This window comes from Thamnophis sirtalis, unplaced genomic scaffold, assembly GCF_051295495.1.
Source record: "Thamnophis sirtalis isolate CommonGarterSnake01/CBP01778 unplaced genomic scaffold, rThaSir2_p1.2 scaffold_3, whole genome shotgun sequence".
Classification (NCBI taxonomy): Eukaryota; Metazoa; Chordata; class Lepidosauria; order Squamata; family Natricidae; genus Thamnophis; species Thamnophis sirtalis.
Genome location: NW_028261383.1, coordinates 117,864,252 through 117,884,763, shown reverse-complemented (window position 1 = coordinate 117,884,763; position 20,512 = coordinate 117,864,252). Strand labels below are relative to the sequence as shown.

The 20,512-nt window shown below is 44.5% G+C and overlaps 1 protein-coding gene across 1 annotated transcript in view; it reads left to right on the top strand.

Annotated features, from left to right (window-relative positions):
* The first annotated feature begins 13,918 nt into the window (after positions 1-13,918).
* LOC106538973 (heparan sulfate glucosamine 3-O-sulfotransferase 3B1) overlaps positions 13,919-20,512 on the top strand; it is a 47,460-nt gene continuing 40,866 nt past the window's right edge. Inside the window, exon 1 of the mRNA XM_087709813.1 lies at positions 13,919-14,655. Within this exon, the coding sequence (XP_087565939.1) occupies positions 14,090-14,655 (566 nt within the window). The 5' untranslated portion in view covers positions 13,919-14,089. The remainder of the gene's footprint in view (positions 14,656-20,512) is intronic.

Below are 20,512 nucleotides of genomic sequence, written 5' to 3'. Positions count from 1 at the left end.
GACAGCTTTGCAAAAATAAAAATTAGCCTGTTCTAATCTGTAATTACCAGGGAAATGTGCAAGGTAAGAGGTTGCTGGCTGTGAAGCTTTTAAACCTAAAATGCCAATAGGATGGAGCTGCGATCGTTTGAGTGCCAGCAACAAATTTCAAGCCTGGAAAATCTGAAGCTGGCTAATATTGCTAAATGCCATGCACTCAGTTTGAGTCTGGCTTAGCACCACAGCAATGTGTACAAAAGTATAGACGATAAATAAAGATCAAATCATTCGTAATGCAATTTTTCATGCAGATGACATTCATGATGAAATTCAGTGATCTGAATCCAGCAACCTGTTATTCCTTTAGAAATGTTATTTCTAAAGGAATAACAGGTAAGAATCAGCTCTAAGCTTCTGTCTTGTGTTTGTTTTGCTTTACTTTATGGTGGGAGGTTTTTTTTTTAGTTTTTTTTTCCCCATAACCACTTTTACATCATTAATCTTACAGTGTGTCACCTGGGTACAATCTTTCTATCTTCATATTTAACAGTTACATCATTTTTAATCTATTTTTAATCTTACCTTTACATTTACATTTCAATTGCCTTTTAATTCAATTCCTCCCCTATAATGGTGGGAGTTCTTTTAAAGGGAACAGAAATCAGGTAAGATACAAGGGAGCTAAGGAACCATATTTTAGCTTTGCATGTTTGCAAATCTACCCTACCTGTTAGTGTACAGTTTACTGCATATCATGTAAAAGTGCAGAATGAGTGAATTCTCTAAACTATGGCTTCATTTAGACTGATCTTCCAAATATACAGTCCTAATTATATATGTAAGGACGGAATTCTGAAGTATAAAAGCACTGGAACCGGAGAACGTATACATGAGTATTGGAATGAACATCAGTTCAACATACACAAACTCCATGTTAAATGGTTTTGTTCCTTTCTCTTTCTGAACTGCAAAAACCATGCACTTGAACTCAAGAGATATAAATAGTAAGAAAGAGAATTTATTTTATTTCTTCACATGCACAGCCTCCCACTTTCCCCTTGCACTCAACCACAATTGTTCTCTGTGTCCTCCAGAGCTGTTCTAAATATTCCTACCTTTTGATTCTCTAACCCTCCCCTCGGGCAGCATCCACACTCCATCCATCTCACTAAAAACTTTCTTTGACATCCAGCCCACATTTCTTTCTTCCCTCCATTCTGTCACATCACTCCTACTCATCTCTCCTTGGAACACTTGAAAATGCTCCTTCCCGTTCAAGCCAAATGGCTGTGAGCCAACAAAAGACTGGTGATTGCAAAAAAAAAAAAAAAGGCTTAAAACTTTCCAGCAGGGAAGGGGGGGAAGGGGGAGAAGTCTAATGGCTTCCGGTTTCTTGGAAGAGGAGATGGAATGGTGAGATGTTTATGATGAAGCGGAAGAACATACCTCCTCTCAAATCAACCAATGAAAACCAGTTAAGGGCCCATGTTAAAATGATCCTCTTTGGCCATAACTCAAAATAAACAGAGAGTTAATTTACACATGACAGTCACAATGAGGAGAAAGCCACAATTGTGCCTCAAGGTGCCTGATGCAACCACAAGGTCAACAGAAAAGGCTAAGGGGACACAATGGTATTTTAACTATCAAAGTAAAAGTCATCCTTTCTATGCAGTAATGGGAGAGAAAATGGAGCAATCATTCTATTTAAGTAAGTTTGCTATGGCATCTTGCAGAGGAACTTCAACAATCAAAAGCCTGATTCTCACATAAATACTAAGCTAGAATGTGCTTGGTTTGTTTTTGTGTTATTGTTACATGCTCGATAAAACCTACACTAGTTTTTAAAGTTATTGGCTAGCATTAGATTATTTTCAACTGGTGTTTTCCTCACTTAAAACAGCCACATACAATTTTAGAATGGATGGTTGTGGGGAAAAGGAGACCTTGGTCATTATGAAGAGTGGTATTAACATAGGATAGTTTTCTGCAACTTGCTGCCATCCAAACGCAATGGACCGCAACTTCTTCCATAATTCTGAGCCAGCCACTCCCCATGGAATAAAAGGGACAGGCAACAGATCAGACAGACAGACTTCTGTATATTTTGCCATCTCTGAGTTTTGTGGATGCCAAAACATTAATTTGGAAAGATAATAGTAGTGTATGGAAAATTGATAAACAGCTCCCATGCCAGATGGCTGCATGCTTATTACCTAGTTAGTGTCTTGTGTATGAGCAGTTTCAAAGATGTGACATACCATCATAGGAAGATGTGTTCCAAGTCTGAAAAATTAGCCTTCCTAGTTCCATATATTCCACAAGAATTGATCTTGTGTGAGGAGATCAGCCAAAAGCCATTTCTGGTTCAGCTGTGCCACTGACTATTTGCAACACAAGACACACTGCTGCTGCTGTGAAGAAGATGACGGGTGTTGGGGGGAGAGGTCTCATGTTAAAAAAATACATGGCACAAATCCCTCATCCAGGGGTGGGCTGCAAAAATTGCAGCAATGGGTTTGCTGCTTCGTTGCTGGGTGGGTGTGGCTATAGAGGGCATGGCCCAGCCAGCCTCCTGCACCATGGCAGGGGGGGATTTTTTGCCCTTCCCAGGCTCCAGAGGCTTTTCTTGAGCCTCCAAAAGGGCGAAAATGGCTTCTCCTGGCTCCAGAGGCTGGAAACGGACCCATTTCTGGATTTCCAAAATCTCTGTTTTCTCCACTACCCAAGCCTCTGTGCATGCCCTGCATGATGAACAATCCTGGGAGGCAGGGATAGGCAGGGTGGGCTTGGGTGGGCCAGCCAAGGGTAGCATTTGGGGGCTTTCCAAAGTCTTAAAGCTGTCAAGTTACAAGACCCTTGCACCTCTAACCCTCTTGGAGTCCTAGTAGGCAATTGCTTAAATATAAGCCAACAGTGTGCAGCAGCAGACAAAAAGCCAATGCAACCCTAGGTTCCATTAATAAAGGGATACAATCAAGATCAAATTCTAGCACCATTCTATAAAGCCTTAGTAAGACATACTTGAACCAGTTCTGGTCCCTAGAATACAAAAAAGATGTTGACACTGGGAAAGAGCACAGAGAAGAGCAACAGAAATGATTAGGGGGCTGGAGACTAAAACATTCAAAGAACGGTTACAGGAATTGGGTATGTCTAGTGACTAGTCTAATGAAAAGAAGGACTGGATAGCACTGTTCCAATATTTGAGCATCTCCTACAAAAGACGAAAGGGCTTTCCAAAGCACCAAAAGGCAAGGCAAGAAAAAATGATTACAACCACTGCAGAATCCCCATGGTCACGTGATCAAAATTCAGATGATCAGCAACTGGTGTGATTTATGTGTGATTCCCAGTATCCCGGGGTTGTGGGACCCCCCTTTGCAACCTTCTGACAAACAAAGTCAAGGGGGAAGTCAGATTCACTTAACAACCATGTTACTAACTTAACTGCAGTGATTCACTTAACAACTGTGGCAAGAAAGGTCATAACATGGGGCAAAACTCGCTTGACAAATGTTTCACTTAGCAGGATAAATTTTGGACTTGGTTGTGCTTGTAAGTCGAGGACTACCTGAAGAATTAACACCCACAATCTTTTACTTGGATGGATTTTGTGGCAACAAAAAAGAGGTTTGTTATATAAGCTGAAGTGGCTCAGACAATTGATTAGATCAAGCCCTGCCAGAAGGGCCAATGCCTGTCAAACAACCCCCATCTAAGAGAGTTAATCCTCCCCATTTCTTTTCCTTTATTGGCCCAAAACTGGGACGATATGTAAACTACGTTTTCCAGGAAAGAACTGGAAATGAATGAAAAATTCAACAAAGGATAACAGTTGTATAGAGAAAAGGTGCCCCGGGCTTTATTTCTTATAGGAAACACATGAAGGGTGAATGACAGATTGCATCCTGAAATTACCTTGGTTCACAAAGTACAGAATTGTTTTTACTACTCTAGGTTAACAAATTGATAGTCTGTACACATTCATAAGCAACATTCTACTGTCTTCTCCAAGAACATATTCCCAACTGCAGGCTAAAATTGCTTTAATCTAGGTTTTGGATGGGAACTCTGCATTTTTGAAAGAAAACTACAAGTAAGTCCATGAAATTTTTGGAGTTGAATTTCTTTTACATCTGCTTTGGCATCATGCTAGACTTTTGATAAAATCCAGTTATATGCATCTCGGTCTAGCCCCTGAACGAACATTTTAAAATTCATATGTTCTTTATTTTATCACTGGAGATTTGGAAATATCCATTTTTTTAAAAACCATTTTGATTCATTTATTGACTTTTCATCTACTGCTGATAGGTGTGGTTTTTGCTTGTGGTATCTGATTTTATAGTACAGAAGTTGACATCATCTCAAAATCATTACAGTATGTCAGCATACATGCCAGAGAGGTTTATAATAGCAAGCTGAAGGTAGTGACTATTCAACTGATTTCCTGAATAGCAGAATATTCTGTATAGATCAGGGGTGTCAAACTCAAAGCCTGCGGGCTGGATCCAACCCAGGGGGTGCTCACAGGGCCAACCTGGAAACAGAAAAGGACTGGCCCGTGGTGCCTCTGGCAGCCAAAATGGGGCATGGAAGGGCTGCGAGAGAGCCCCCTATACATGTGCTATTTTGTCTGGCAGGGTGCTGCAGGAAGCTGTCCAGGCTGAAAATGAGGCATGGGAGGGCCTCGCGTCCCCCCCCAGTGCCACTATGCCCCATTTTGGCCAGCAGGGTGCTGCAGGAGGCATCCATCCTGTCTCCCCCCCTCCCCCTGGCTGGCCCACAGAGGAGAACCACAATACTGATCCAGCCCTTCGAACAAATTCAGTTTGACACCCCTGGTATAGATCATTCCATTTGATGCCTGGGTGGCAACTCCTGGTTTAAATGCTTCTACCATGAGAGGAAGAACTATCTGCACATAGGACAATACATAAAGAAATATGTTTAGTTGGATCTGTCTTCCCTGATAAGTTTCTTTTTTAATTTAGTTAGGAAGGAACTTAATGGGGTTTAAGGTTTATTAACATTTATAGGCCGCCCTTTTCCCTGAGGGGACTCAGGGCGGCTTACATAGGATCAGGGGAGGGAAATACAAACAATGACATAGACAAACATAGAGTAAAATAATGAGCAACATTCATTCATCATTCGGGAGGGGCGGTTATCTTTGTCCCCAGGCCTGACGGGCTAGCCAGGTCTTAAGGGCTATGCGGAAGGCCTGGACGGTGGTGAGGGTACGAATCTCCACGGGGAGATCGTTCCAAAGGGTCGGAGCTGCTACTGAAAAGGCTCTCCTCCGCGTAGTTGCCAGCTGGCACTGGCTGGTAGATGGAATTCGGAGGAGGCCCAATCTATGAGATCTAATTGGTCGCAGGGAGGTAATTGGCAGAAGGCGGTCTCTCAAGTACGCAGATCCACTACCATGAAGGGCTTTATGGGTGACTAGTAGCACCTTGAAGCGCACCCGGAGATCGACAGGTAGCCAGCGCAGCTCGCGGAGGATAGGTATTATGTGGGTGAACCGAGGTGCACCCACGATCACTCGCGCGGCCGCGTTCTGGACTAGCTGAAGTCGCCGGATGCTCTTCAAGGGCATCCCCATGTAGAGCACATTGCAGTATTCCAGCCTAGAGGTCACAAGGGCCCGAGTGACTGTTGTGAGAGCCTCCCGATTCAGGTAGGGTCGCAACTGGCGCACCAGGCGAACCTGGGCAAATGCCCCCCCTGGTCACAGCCGTCAGGTGGTGATCAAAGGATAGCTGTGGGTCCAGGAGGACTCCCAAGTTGCGAACCCTCTCTGAGGGGTGTAGAATTTGACCCCCCAGCCTGAGTGATGGAATATTGGTCGAATTGTTGGGAGGGAAGCACAACAGCCACTCGGTCTTTTCCGGGTTGAGTACAAGCTTGTTAGCCCTCATCCAGTCCATAACGGCCTCAAGGCCTCGGTTCATCACGTCCGCCGCTTCATTGAGTTGGCACGGGGCGGACAGATACAACTGGGTATCGTCCGCATATTGATGGTATCTTATCCCGTGCCTGCGGATGATCTCTCCCAGCGGTTTCATGTAGATGTTGAATAGTAGGGGGGATAAGAACGAACCCTGAGGCACCCCATATGTTAGGGGCCTAGGGGTCGATCTCTGCCCCCCCACTAACACCGACTGCGACCTGTCCAAGAGGTAATGCGGCAAACATATATGGAATGCTGCTATTATGTCATATCTAGTCCTTCTTTTCGCTAAACTGGCCATACCCAAATTCTGCAGCCGTTCTTTGTATGTTTTAGTCTCCAGGCCTTTGGTTGCCTCTACAAAAATGATTGGAAATGTCTTGGGTAGGCCAGGCAAATCTGCCTGTTCCCAATCTGTGTAATATCAAGGAAGTGAGAAGGAGGATTCCCAAGTAGATTTGTTCTACTTGGGAATGGTGAGCTTTTCATAATGAGTCATGCCTGAGAAAGAGAGAGCATTCAGATCCACATTCTCCCTCCAACATACCCCTTAGTTTGATGTTCTCTTTTCCTCTGACACACACACACACATCCCATACAGAATTAACATGATGGGCCTGGAATGAATTTCCTTTGATGTTTGCACCAATTGAGAGACCAGGTGAGGAGGAGAGAAAGGGAGTGGAGGCCCAAATGAAAGGATTTTTAAAAAGTGTTTGCTGCCAAGAAATTGCACCTGTAATCTGACTTCAAATATAACCTTCCTTTCCCCTCCGTACATTAAGAGGTTGGGTTCCCAGCTGGAAGAGCTCTAAGATTCATCATCACACAAATTGGCTGGTTTTGTCAAAAGTTTGGATACATCAGATGCCATTTCCTATAAGATTACAGCATTTTTAAAAATAGCATAACCCAGCCCTCATTGTGTTGATTAAAAAAAAAAGACCTTGTTGTGGTTACCATAATAGTCGCATAAGTCTAGAAGATGCAATAAATCACTAATAAGGATGGTCTTTTAACAGTTGTTTGGAAAGTGTTAAGTGAGTGTTGCTATGTTTATGCAAAAAGCAGAGCCCTGGCTTGCTGAATCATGAGTGTCTTTGAGCTGTCACTGTAACGATGAATGGCTGCCTGCCTGAGATGCTATGGCCGCTACAAACCATTAGTGTGGGAACGCCTACAGACTTTGCTTCACTAAAAGCAAGAAAAGTCACCTATTCCTGGTATCTTTATGGACATGCACCACTGGTGGAATTCAATTTTTTTTCCCCTACCAATTCTTTGTGCGTGGCTTGGTGGGTGTGGTGTGGCTTGGTGGGGCATGGCTTGGGGGCATAGCGGGGGAATATTACTGCAAAATCCCCATTTCCTCCAGATCAGCTGGGACTCGGGAGGTGGAGAATAGAAGGGGGCAGGGCCAGTCGCAGATGATATTTACTGAACTACTCAAAATTTCTACTACCGGTTCTCCAGAAGTGATCAGAAACTGCTGAATGCCACCTCTGACATGCACATGTACTTTTCAGGATCTAATAGGCTTGCATTGCCTTTTTCTGCAGGTTTTTTCTTTCCCCAATTTAGACAACAACCTTAGAAGTTTCCTAGTGGCCTCCCATCCAACATTAACTTCGACTGAACCAACTTAATTGTACTGGATCTGCCAGTCTAGGTGCCTGTCTAGTTACAGTTATTCCCCAATGCTGGTAATTTCTGCACAATATAACTTTCACCAGGACCTTTCGAAGCCGAATTGGAAAACAAGGCCTCCGCTGCAGGCCTGAGCAGCCAGTACATAGTTCTGGGAGCCCATGGAGCTCAAAGGGAGCCCATGAAGGGGAATTTTTAAAAAAAGAAAATCTGCTTATAAATGCCATTACAACTCAACTATAACAACTGTTATGCGCTTCTAATCAATCTAGTATTAAATTCATTGCTTATGTATATTGTTTCATTATTGTATATATATTAATCTGCATTGTTGTTTTTATTATCTTTTACAGAAGTACCTGTCCTCTTTTTAATATATTTGCAAGTATGTTTGAATGGTGAGGGGGCTCATATTAGTCTTCTTCCAACACTTAATAATCCTCTCGCTCGGCTGTTTGCAGCGGTTTGGGAGAGACGTCGAGAGGCGCCTCTAAGAGCCGAAAAGCTTCGCGAACACAAACCAGTCGAGGGACCGAGTCACCCTCAATCAACTCCGCGCCTGAGTGAGCTGGACACGGGTTGAAGCGAGCCTCCCGAGAACGCCCAAGCAGGTGCCCAGCGGCATACGCCGGCTTCGCTCCACGCTCAGCGGAGTTTCTTCAGCAGCCTCGCTGGACGAGGAGCGCTCGGCTTGCCCGGGGCTTTCGGGTTCACGTGAGCTGTTGGCTCCGGAGCAATTCTGGGCAGCCCTGAGAGAGGCAGCCTTAGATTCCCACGCCTTAGATGAGAAGCGGGGGCCAAGAGAGAGGCGCGGATTTGAACCAAGGAGATTCCCCCCTCGTCTTGAACTCCTCCCAGCTCCGACACAGGATCTGAAGAGTTCTGTTCCTCGGGGGCCACTGAACCCTTGCGGGTCTCTGTTTTTATAAAGGCGAAGGAGGATTATTGGCAGGTTCTGGAGACGCCGAGGGCCCGCCATTCAATACAAATCCCTTCCACCCCGCGGAAGAAAGGGGCTAAGGGGGCGGGGGGGAGGGAGAAAGAGAGAAAGGCATTCTAAGCAGGCTCGTGGGATTTTTAGAAAGAAGGAGAAAAAAAGCAGTGGGTGGAAACGCGATCTGCCACTTCGACCGCCCTCGATTGTGACCAGTTTTAAGTGAAGGCTGGCTGGGCGGCAGCGAACGTGTAAAGAAGGAACACCTTAGGGGCATCTCGAGAAGGAGTTTAAATTGGGAGGGGAGCGAGTTGGAAAGAATAGAGCATTCTTCTCCCGACTTCCTGTGAGATTTTGTTCACGTTGCTTCCCCTCGAATCGAAATCGTTCCAGTGGCACTTCGGAGGCATTCCGCGCACTTCTTCCAAGAGAATCTCTGTTCACAATTAACAGCTTTGTCGACGACAGCGGCGAGTTCCTCCCCCACCCCCACCCCCCGCGGCCAAGTTTGAGGGATCCGGGAGAATCTTATCCTCCACTTCCTTGCCCCGAAGGGAGTATGGAAAAAAGGAAAGCTTTTATTTTCTGAAATGTTGTGGGTTGCTCAATCAAGAAAATCTACCCGCCATCTCCCCCCCCCCCCATCCTCGTGCTGGCAGTTATATAAACCCATATATAAGAGAGAAAGATAGATAGATAGATAGATAGATAGATAGATAGATAGATAGATAGATAGATAGATAGATAGATAGATAGAAAGATACATAGATAGATAGATGATTGATAGATAGATAGATAGATAGATAGATAGATAGATAGATAGATAGATAGATAGATATTTTAATAGCCAGATTAGAAAAATGCACCAGAATGGGATTTCTATTCACTTCGACTCCAGCCCCGAGTTGACAAATAATTTTAATATAGGCTTTTTTTGAACCAAACGGATGACCTGGTACACTGGTCATCAAGTTTTGCACCCGACACATAGTTTTCGTATATTTTTAAAAAGAAGGCAGAACTCCGACAATCTCCCCCCGCCTTTCTTTGCCCTGCATTGGAGGCCAAGAGCTTAACTTGCCCGCCTTTTGGCTGCGGAGCCTTTTAGATGCCGTGCTCCGAAGTCGAAGGAGAAATGCCCAAGCGATCTAACACCGCTTAGCCAGCCTGTGAGAAAACTTTTTCTCCTTTCTATGGTTAGCTGGGGGGTGTCAAACTCCTGAAGTGAACGGGACCCTTCCGATTAAAAATCCACTCCTAATGTCTAAAGTTAATTCAGTCTATGAACACAATTTTCGACAAGGGGAGGGAAGGGGTGAAAGTCTTCTTGTCGCCCTTGTCAACCACAGTCAAGATCGAGAAACTTTCGGGGGTGGGGATCTAATTCACTTCGACGAGTGCGAGCGACGACTCAAAAACCTACCCTACCCCGAGCAGAAAGGACAAACTAACTCTGGAGCGGGGAGGGGAAAGTTTTTCACTCTGTCCTTCGGCTTTTCCAATTTTTGTCTCTCTTTAAACTCTTGGCTGTTTGCTCAACTCGGAGCGCCCGGCCAGCGCAATCCGTTAGGCGGCGTGCCCTCCTGTGCATGAGGGAACCGGAACGGCTCCGCCGGCGGCTTCTTCGAATTTATTCTCGGCAGAAGTCGCTCAAAGCGGCGCAATCCGTCGAAGGCAGACGAGACACTGGGGTTCTTCCATAGGAAACCTGGTAAGGACGGGGTGGTCGGAGACCCCTTCTGATTTCTTCGACTAAGCCCCTTGTTGGATCCTGCAGCTCAGAATCCAAATCACGTGTCTTCGGAAGTCAGCCTGATTTAGTTCCGTGGAAGGTTTATTTTCCTTTTTTTTTTGAAAACTGCAAAAAAGAAAGAGAAAGAAAGAAAGAAAGAAAGAAAGAAAGAAAGAAAGAAAGAAAGAAAGAAAGAAAGAAAGAAATAGTCGAAAACTCATAAAGCCTTATTTCAATTAAGGAAGGTTTAACTAACTTCAGTTTCATTTTAGGTAGAATTAAGGAGGAGGTTAAAAATAATCGGAATCTCAATCTGTCACAGGAATAATTAATTCCCAGGGACAAAGACAAAAGGAAAACAACGCCCGTGCCCCCTCTTTCGCCTTTTCCTATGCCATGGGCAGCATGAAAAAATGCTGCTTCCCGGGGTTTAAAGATTTTGGAGTGGTTAGATCCGACATTCCAAAACATTTAGACTACATACAACGGAGACAATTTTTTTAAAAAAGTATTATTTAATCTTAGATAAACCATTGATTTCCCAATATCTGTGTGTTTCATTTATAAACGATAAGCTTCCACTCTTCGTTTAAAAAAAAACAATTTCAGGATTGTCAATTATTCCAACAATGCATCGAAGCTATAATTGATATAGTTTTAATAAGCGGGGACCGATTTAATAGATTTTCATCATCATCTTTCGCAATATTTCGGGACTCAATTCCATCTCTGCAGATCCAGCAGCGCATCCGGTTCGCGTGCAAATAGCATTTCTTTCTCAAGTATAATTGATGGAGTCTAGTTTTATGCAGCTCTTCATGGCTCATTAGTCCGAGGCTGACTTGCAAAGTGGAAATCGGGATCTTGGTTCGGATTCCGACGCCCAGGAAATCCTTCAGTTCCTCAGATGACACCAGACGTGTAAAATCTCAAGCCATTTAGCGCAATATGACGAAAATGCTTTGGAGTTCCCCTTCTGTAAGGGAAACTGTAAAGGGTGTGGGGGGGGGGGGAGAGAAGAACGTTTTCACACGACTGCGGCTAGTTTTCTTATTCAGAATGGAATTTAATGTCTCGGATTCAGCCACGGGACTTTTCCTGCGCTTTTTATGACTCTTCTCTTTCACTTCCAAATCCGCTTTATTTAACTGTTTCCACCTGTGAAGTTCCTGTCCTGTGTTATTGGAGACAAATTGACCGCCTCTCGCGGTTTATCTTGACTTCACTTGATCCAAAGAGCCAAGATTTCATAGCATTTTAATATGTCAATTCAGCCGCTGGGGCGAGGAAGACAGACCCGATACCGATGTGACACTGGAATACCCGCTAAATCAGGTACCGAAGAAATGGCCTCAACAAACTTTCATCCCGGCTTTTAGCAAAGAAGCTGAACTCGAGAGAAGCTAACGGAACTTCATGAATGGCGCGCAAAAGCTATGAGACCTTAGGTCTCAGCGGATCAGGTTTACTGCTCTAGCTACTACTATCTGAACAATATTTTTCAGCGGAACAAACTATCTTCTCCATTTGGGACGATGTACCTCTGCAAAATGCGTGGGGGGGGGGGAACTATCTCAGATACTAGAAAACACTGGATTCAATTAAAAATGGGAATCAGACGCAATGTAAGAGAAAAGCCTGCCAGAAGGTCGACAGGTAGGAGCTATTAATAAGAGACCCTGGCCTGCGACAAAAGATGAGGAAGAGAAGAAATAACAGACATTCAGGTTTGGGGACTGAGGGAGCTCTAGGAGAATCAATGAGGGGTAGATACATTCAGAAGCATCAAACCGCCTCCCCCCCCCCTCCATGTCGGGCGATTTTGCCTTATGTCTCTTGTCTGTGGGTTGGGGAGGCCCAAACGAACGCCTCCTACATTACCTCCGGGATTGGGCGGCCTATAAATCTAATAAATTGAACTGAATTGAATTGAATACCTGGGAGAATGGCTAGAGCTCCAAGGTGGGAGGCGAGCAGGCTTTACAAGAGGGGAGACAAGAAGCAGCGCAGAACTTCGGGGGCAGTTATGGAGACCAGGGCAGAGACCAATAGGGCTTCCTGGAGTAAAGGAAGGCTCAGGATCTCGGAGAATCTCTACCAGGCTAACCTTCACCTTAAAGAAGGTCCTACTAAACCTTCTTGAACTTGACTATTCAGAAGTCGATAGGTAGGTTCTACTTCTGAATAGTTTCTCTCTCTCTCTCTCTCTCTCTCTCTCTCTCTCTCTCTCTCTCTCTCTCTCTCTCTCTCTCTCTCTCTCTCTCTCTCTCTGTGTGTGTGTGTGTGTGTGTGTGTGTGTGTGTGTGGCGGGAGGGGGGCGATATAGACCTTAACCTGCCCTTCTGGCTCAGCAACTTAGAAACGCTGGTTTCTCTTCCTCCCTTTTTTTTCAGCAAGGGGGGGTGGGTGGAATTCCGAATCTACCAAATTCCAACCACCGAGTCTGTGGAAAAATGAGTAGGGGAGGAGGAAGCAGGGAGTCTCCCTTGGCGGTGGTGCCAGGACTATATTGGGCTCCAGAGGAAGCTTAATATGCAGCGCAACTCTTGAGATGGGGCGATGGTTCCTCCCGTTACATGGAAGACAAAGTCTAGCACCCGAAATATAACGTTCCAAGCAGTCCCAATGAAAGGGAGGCTTTGAAACCTCCCACATAAGCCCCAACTTCGTAACTAAGAAAATGCAAAATTTTGCTTAAATACCCTAATTACTTCGACTTAACCAATTTCACCAAGCTTAAAGAGAACTGCTAAGATAGCAATAGCACTTAGACTTATATGCCACTTCACAGCCCTCTCTAAGCGGTTTACAGTCAGCATTTTTTCTCCCAATAATCTGGGTCCACCAAATGCCTGGGAACAGGGTCGTTGAGAGCCACAGTCTTACTCCTAAATCGCTGCAGCCTTAATTAACAAAGCGGGACGGGGCTCAGGGAGACCCTTTTGCTCAGGATCGCGGAGGATCGTAAACCCCTGGCCAAAAGTGGTTCCGCGCGACAACCTAGGCTCAACCGAGGTTCACTATTTTGTGAGACGACCGCCACGATGCGCGGGGGTGAGGGGCGAGGACGCGCCTACAGGCTTAGGCAGCGCTCAGTCCTCAGCGGATTCGCAATGGAAGAGGGCTGACCGGCCAGCTGCCGGGGAAAAAAGCCTCTTCTCCCACTCCCATCCGACCCCGCCTTTGCACGGTTCGTTTTTGGCCACGGCACAGTTGTGCTTTCCCACGTGGCGCCATCTAGTCAAAGAAGCGGCTTTGCTCGCGGTCGCTGCCGCCGCCCGCTGACTCGGATCGCTCTCCGCCGCCGCCTTCAAGCACAGTCTAGCGGAGCCTGGACAACTTCAGCCAGATCCTCGCCTCTCTGGCAGTACCGGAGGGGAAAAAAAGAGCGAAGGCGCCGGCACAGGAGCGCAAGCTTCCACCGGCGAAGCCTCAACTCAAATAGCCTCTCGGCCTCACAGCTCCGTAACCTTTTCGCCTCCCCGGGCTCTTTAACGGCTCATTAGCCAATAAGAATGGCTAATCGCCTCCCGCAGTCCTCCGCTCCCCGCCCTACGGGGGGAGACCCGGCTCACCATTGGCTGCTTTTGATCAACAAAAGGGGGGCTAATTACCATGCGGCGGGCTGCTCTTATAGGCTCCGAAGGGTGCCAGTCAGGCGCGCCTGTACTCCGCCCTCCTGAGCTCCAGCCTGGCCGGCAAAGGCGCCTTGGTGCGTCGCCACTCGTCGGCTCGGAACTGGGCTGCGAAGGCTGTGAGCGATGCTGCGCTGCTGACCCGTGCCGGCCGGCCCCCCACGCATCATGTTCCCGGGGTTACCGCCCGCGGGCTCCTGCCTATGGGCCAGCCGCGCCTGATCGGCGGCCGTCTCCCCGATGCCCCCGGCCCCCCTGCCTCGTCGCCGCTGCTCCCGCCGGGGCGAAGGAGGTGGCTGCTGCTTCTCCTCTTCATCATGCTCGCCTTGTGGCTTTGCATGGTCTACTCTTGCGTCGCCGGATCGTGCACTTCAGCCGCGCCGGGGCTGATGCTGCTGGGCTCTTCGCTGCCGTCAGCTCGGAAAGCGCCCGGTCCGGAACTCAACCAGCTGCTGCTCCCAGCCCGGACGGCTAAGGTCCAGCTGAGAGCCGATCCGGAGAACGACGAAGACGAAGACGACGAAGAGTTGGGTGGCGGCGGCAGCAGCAGCAGCAACAACGGAGTGGCTCCGGATTCCCCCAGCTTCATTTCCAGTTTCCTGAATGGCTCTGGGACGAAGCGGCTGCCCCAGGCAGTGATCATCGGCGTGAAGAAGGGTGGGACTCGCGCGTTGCTTGAGTTCCTGCGGGTCCACCCGGACGTTCGAGCGGTGGGCGCTGAGCCTCATTTTTTTGATCGCAACTACGAGCGAGGACTCACCTGGTACAGGTATGCCGGACTTGGGAGATAGGGCGTCCCGTCTCGCTTTGGTTGAAATTAGCGCCGTCGGTGGGCAGTGAACCCTATTTAAAGACGGGGATCTCTTTCCTTTTTCGGCTTCATCGTCTCCCCCCCCCCCTCGTAGTGATCGAGTTGGAGCCGCGGCGTGGACCAAAGTGCGGCGTGGTGGGGTGCAAGTCGATTAACTTTCTGTCTTAACATAGCGCACAGCGATCTGTTTCTTTTTCTTCCCTTTGAAAAGTCTGAGTTAAGAAAGCGCCTTCTCCTTTCTTTTTCCCCGCGCCCCTCCCAAGTAATTGCTACTAGCTTGATAGCGAGTGCTTTAGTGGCCAGGGGCTACTCATGCAAAAAGGACCTTCCCTTTGCCCGTTAATTGCTCTATCCACGCGCCTTCTTCTTAAATTAGCCTCTGAAAGGCCCGTTGCCCCGCGGAATCTCGAAGGAGGTCTCTGAACGTCGTATCTTCTGCAATCTACTCTCCCTATTTTAAGAGAGAGAGAATGAATGGATGAAAGAATGAAAGAAAAAGTGAATGAAAGAAAGAAATGAAAGAGAGAAATGAAAGAGAGAGAGAAAGAGATTGTTTTAAATGCATCTAGATGGAGAAGAAAATATTCGAAGGAGGCTTGGCATCGGTTGGCATGGAGGGGAGGAAACGAACTGCTTTCTGCTTTGAGAGCAGAAGTCTTCTTATCTGCTCCAGAAAGAAAGCAAAACTGTAACGGAATCCCGAAGTCGCCGCTTGGGATCCGTTTCTTAAAACGAAGCGTCGCATTTTTTTAATTTTTTTTTTGCCCGCCTTGCGATGCTGGGTGGCAATTTGGATGTGGGGACACGCAGTAGTCCTGTGCCCTCCGCACTCCCCAGAATCGTTGCGAGGTGGAGGGGTGGGTGGAGGCAGAAAAAATAACCCCCATTCTCTCCCTTTTGCGCATCGCGGGCCATTGAAGCGGTGGCAGATCAAAGCGGCGGTCCTCCCGCTTTCTCAACCTCTGCAGCCCAGTTCAAACGGCGAGGAGCACTTCCCGACGTTCATCTCTAGCGCCTTCTTGGGTCGACGCGGGCGCCAAGAGGCAAACGCCTCCGGGTGCGCAGTATAAACTCTGCTGGGCGGAAGGAAGCACTGCAACTCTGGTGCTCGGCTTCGGGCTTCCGCGCTCTTAGCTTGGGAATGCCGTTATCCCAAGTCTGAAGAAAGCTTGAGGGCACCTTTAAGCCAACTTCGAAGAAGTCCGCTCAAGAATTTCCCGAACGAGACGCGTTTTAAAATCGGGAACTTCTCTGGAAAAATGCAATTAAATCGGGAGTGAGGGAAAATGTCACTTATTTACTCGTCTGAATGTGACTGAAATCGCTGCAACGGCCGAGATCGGGATCAGTTTCCAACCTAGCCATCTCTGGCTCCAGCTGGTCTGCTTCCTGGCCCTTTTAATCTTTGCTCCCTTTGGTTCCTTCTCTTGATGGCACACGTTGATCTGTGGCCCTTTCTCCTCGCCTTTTCACCTTCCTTTCTAAACCAAAGCCAAATTTATGAGAACAAAAGTTAGCATCCCAAGGCCTCATGAACAGATATTTGCTCAATTGTGTGATCCTGTCCCACAAGGAGGAGTCCTATCATTTCAAACTGAAAATGGAGAAGGGTTATGTAGGATAGGTGGTGAGAGAGAAGGGAATAGAAAGTTGGAGACACTCACTAAGCATTCTAAGGCAGTTTTGCTCAAAAAGTTAAGGAAAAAGTTGTATCTCATCTTCTGATGCAAATATTATTTTTGAGTGGAAGTATGTGGCGCATAGTGGAGGTGAACTGCAGGGCATCAAAAACCATAGGCCTAAGACTAATACAGTATGTACAACAGGTTGCAGAAATACAAGTTAAAATAAAGTAAATTACATTCTGTAGAAGTGGCTGGATTTATATAGTAGCTGTGATTTAAATAAAGTTTAATGTTTCAATTAAAAGTGGTTTAATTTTGTATTCCTTGACCTGTCCTAAAACCTAATTTGTATTCCTTCTTATTTACACTGTTGCCCCCCCCCACTTATTTCAATAAAAGTATGGAGAGAGAAAAAAAATCAATGGGGAATTTTCTACTCTGTTTCAGATTATGTGAACTGATGTTTTTATCAACATTTGGTTTGTATGTTAAATATGTTTGGATTAAAATATCTCAAAGGAAATAGGAGCTTGGCTAAACAAAATATCTAGGAGCATTCACTGCTTTTAAAAGTAATGACAAATGGTACTAACTAATTGTTGCAATAGACTTTCTTTATGGGAGAGCTTGTTTTTCAATGTTTTACAGAGCCTGCTATCAAGAGAATTTAAGAAGGAACAAAACTAAATCCTAAAAAAAGAATTAAATTACATTAAAAACCAAATCATCAAATGTTCTCTTTGTTTCTGAGGATTTGTGATGGATTTATGGCTTTCTTGACAAAATTGCTCAGACATTTGGGGGTCCGTTTTTTTCTCCTGATAGATTTGTTCTGCTGCCAACTTTCCTAGCTCAGCTCTTTTGTCATACAGTACTTGGTGATTATGTGAGCTTGTGTGAATGTCCTTCGTGGAGTCCAGGAGGCAGAGTTCCCAGATGGAAGGGACAAGCAAAGGAAGACAATTTTTAAAAGATCCTCCTCAGCCTGCATCTGATGAACAGAGCTGTCAGGAAGGCAAGAAACGTTAGCTATTACCGCAAGATGAACTTAGGAAAGTTTCCAAGTAATTTAGGAGTATGGGAATGTGGAGGAAAGAAGAATGCCTTTGCAGTTTTGCTCAACATGTTACCTAAATCTTCTAATTATTGGGGATAAAATGAAACCCTAGCATTGCTCCCATTCTAATATGGCCTTGTTGTAACCAGAAGTTTAGATTTGAATAGATTATTTTGCTCAGATTATGTCATGAGAAAAGTGTAGTAAATCCAACCTGTAGCTGGGAAATACGGCCTCCGGTTTGTTTTGTATAGGGCTCATGCCTTGCTTTCAAATAACAGGAAATTCATAGCAATGATTAACACCCCCTTGAAGTCCAGTTTCAAAGGTTTTCTAGAAATGTGCATTGTTCATTTTTATGTAACTCTTAACGTAGGCCATGAAATTGCAGCCAGATGAACTCTACATTTGAAAGGCATAATGGTTTTATTTAGAAAGCGGTGGCTTATTGTCTATGCCTCTTTGATTAAAAAGAGATGTGAACTGTGTTGATTAGGGAGATCTGATAGCAGACTAATGATTGCAGAACTGGAAAAGATAGGGATTGTTATTCAAAATGGTGGACAAATAAAGCAAAATGGAATTAGCTGAAAAAAAGCGAATGGACTGGACTGGTACAATTTAACAGTGGCATTGTAGTACATGTGCATACAGTATATCTCACTTCCTCTCCCCTGCTGTTATGTTACTCATTATGTATTTCTATTCTCAGTCCAAGGGAATAGTGTTGCCGTATTCATATAACAAATTTTTTCATGTATTTCTCAACTATTCTTATTGCTACCTTGTTCAAAGAGAGCATTGCATACTCCGAAAGCAGTGGCAAGTAAGAGGTTTTGATATGCTTTAATTGTTATTAAATTATTGTGTGCATGAAGAAAGTTGTACTAAACAAATATGCAATGTGCTGAAATGCATTGTAGATGTTTATTTAATTGACTAGGAATATAAAAGTTTCCTAATCAAGTATCAGTGAATACTTTCTTATCTTATGTTATGCTTCTCCAAACAAGGTCAGTCTGTCCTGTTTAAGGTGAAATAATAAGTTTCTGGGTGTTAAGTAGATCAATTTCTTGAGCTAAGTAAGCACATGAAAACTATTTAAAAACATACAGCAAAGTGAGATAGTACTCCTAAGAAGGAAATAAAAATAATAAAATAATAATGGGAAAATACAGAGGTTATAAACTGACAAAAAAGTGACCTGAATAAAAACAAACTGCAGAATATTTTAATCCAGTATTTAGCCACTTATCCAGCAATTTAGGGTTATGAACAGCACAACTACTTTAGTTGTAATATCATTGGCTTTTTGAAGACTTAAATACACATGAAGTTAACTCCTGTTTGGAAGTGTAGCACCAACAGAAATGACTGTGAACTGAAGCACTTCGGTTCAATTATTATGTACAATAATTATGAGCTCTTCAATTCCAAGACATTTTAATAAGTTAAATTTACAGTTATGCAGAGATTTCATTTAGAGTAGCCTTCAGTTGAGGTCAATAGAACGAACATCTGATTAGAGATGTGGGTAAATGTGAAACTAGGCTATGATTTAGAAATGGAAGCCATGAGATGAAATAGATGCAGAGTGATCCAAAAGGGATAATGTTAATTGTCAGATTAATGATTTTGGCTATAAAACACTTAATTTAAATTTCGAGATCAATTCTGTGTGTACTCTCATGTAAGGAGCAGAGCTGATGGCATTTAAAGGGCAATCAATAGTTTAATTTACTGGTGTCAGTTATGCTTTCATAAAGTTTCCTTCCCTTCAACAATCAAAGAATTGAAATAATTTTACCATGAAAACCCCATGCACATCTATTTTTTTAAACTCTACCAGCATTGTGTGGGATTTCTAAGTAAGTGTGAAGGTTTGCAAGCCTTAAAGGGTTTGCCATATTAAGGACCTGGATCGTTTGATTGCACAGTTAGCAAAAGCTATTTTCCTCTGCTCTGCCAATTCAACTTCAGAGTTGGCTATATTTCATGCAATAGCAAGTTAATCATGGTAGAACTCTTGAAGTTATTAGTCACTATTGAATTATTTGGTGACTACATGATGGGCGATTTTTACTAGAGTAAAAGCAAACCCTTTGTCTTTTATGTCCTTGAATGAATTATATTTAGCATTTAGGCGTGATTGTTCAAATATAATATCAACACGCATAACTGTTGTTTATCTAGGAAAGGGAAACACTGGTGATTATCCTGTTTTCTACGAAACATCAGGACTTTTTCCAAATGTGTGGTTCCGAACAGATTTTACACCAAAGCCAAGTTTGAGTTGTGTGATAATTTTCATTGCTTCTTTTGATGTGATCATCTTGGATTCAGTAAGAGTTTTGCTCCAGGGAATGTTGCCTGAAACAAGCAGATGCTGAGAATGGCCATATGTGTGTTTCTAATTTTAATTTATATTACTGCTTTTTCTATCTTTCTATAGCTTTTGAATTCTGAAACCATCCTGAAGAAAATACTGTTTCTGGGAAAAATTGAAACCAGAGAGGGGTGTGTCTGTTTGGCCTATTTAGGATTGCTAACAATGTTAACTGTTTCTAGATGTACTCCCTAAGAAAATACCTCTGTTTACATTACCTGGTGTTTTCTACTTATCTTGATACTTTATTTGCTTCTATGGAGACATTAAAAAAACTAGTTTAGGAGAAAGATGTATATGCTCGATTCAAACGTGAAAAGTTTTTGAATGATCTAGCGATCTAAATTTCAACACCAGCTTAATCTTTGCTGAGAAAAAACATATGCTGAAAATAGAGTTAAATAATACTGCATAAATGAGAGTCTTCTATTGTTGCCTGCGTCTAGTTTCATCACTTTGCGTTGTAGCATTTTGGAAAGGGAAATCTAAAGAGTTGTCATGGTTTGTTAAGGCAGACAATGTTAAAACATCTTGAGAGTTCTGCATTAAATTAGCTGCTTGAACTAGACTGTAAAATGGCTGATCAATCCTTCTGGGTGAGAAATAGGGGGGAAAACTAATTGCAGATAGGATCCCTACCTCCAATAAGTGGAATAAGTCAATATTTAAGGGCACTCTTTGCTTTAGGGCTGGCATAGCTTACTCTAGTTCAACCACCCTTGTTCAGCTTAAGTGATTCATTAAAAT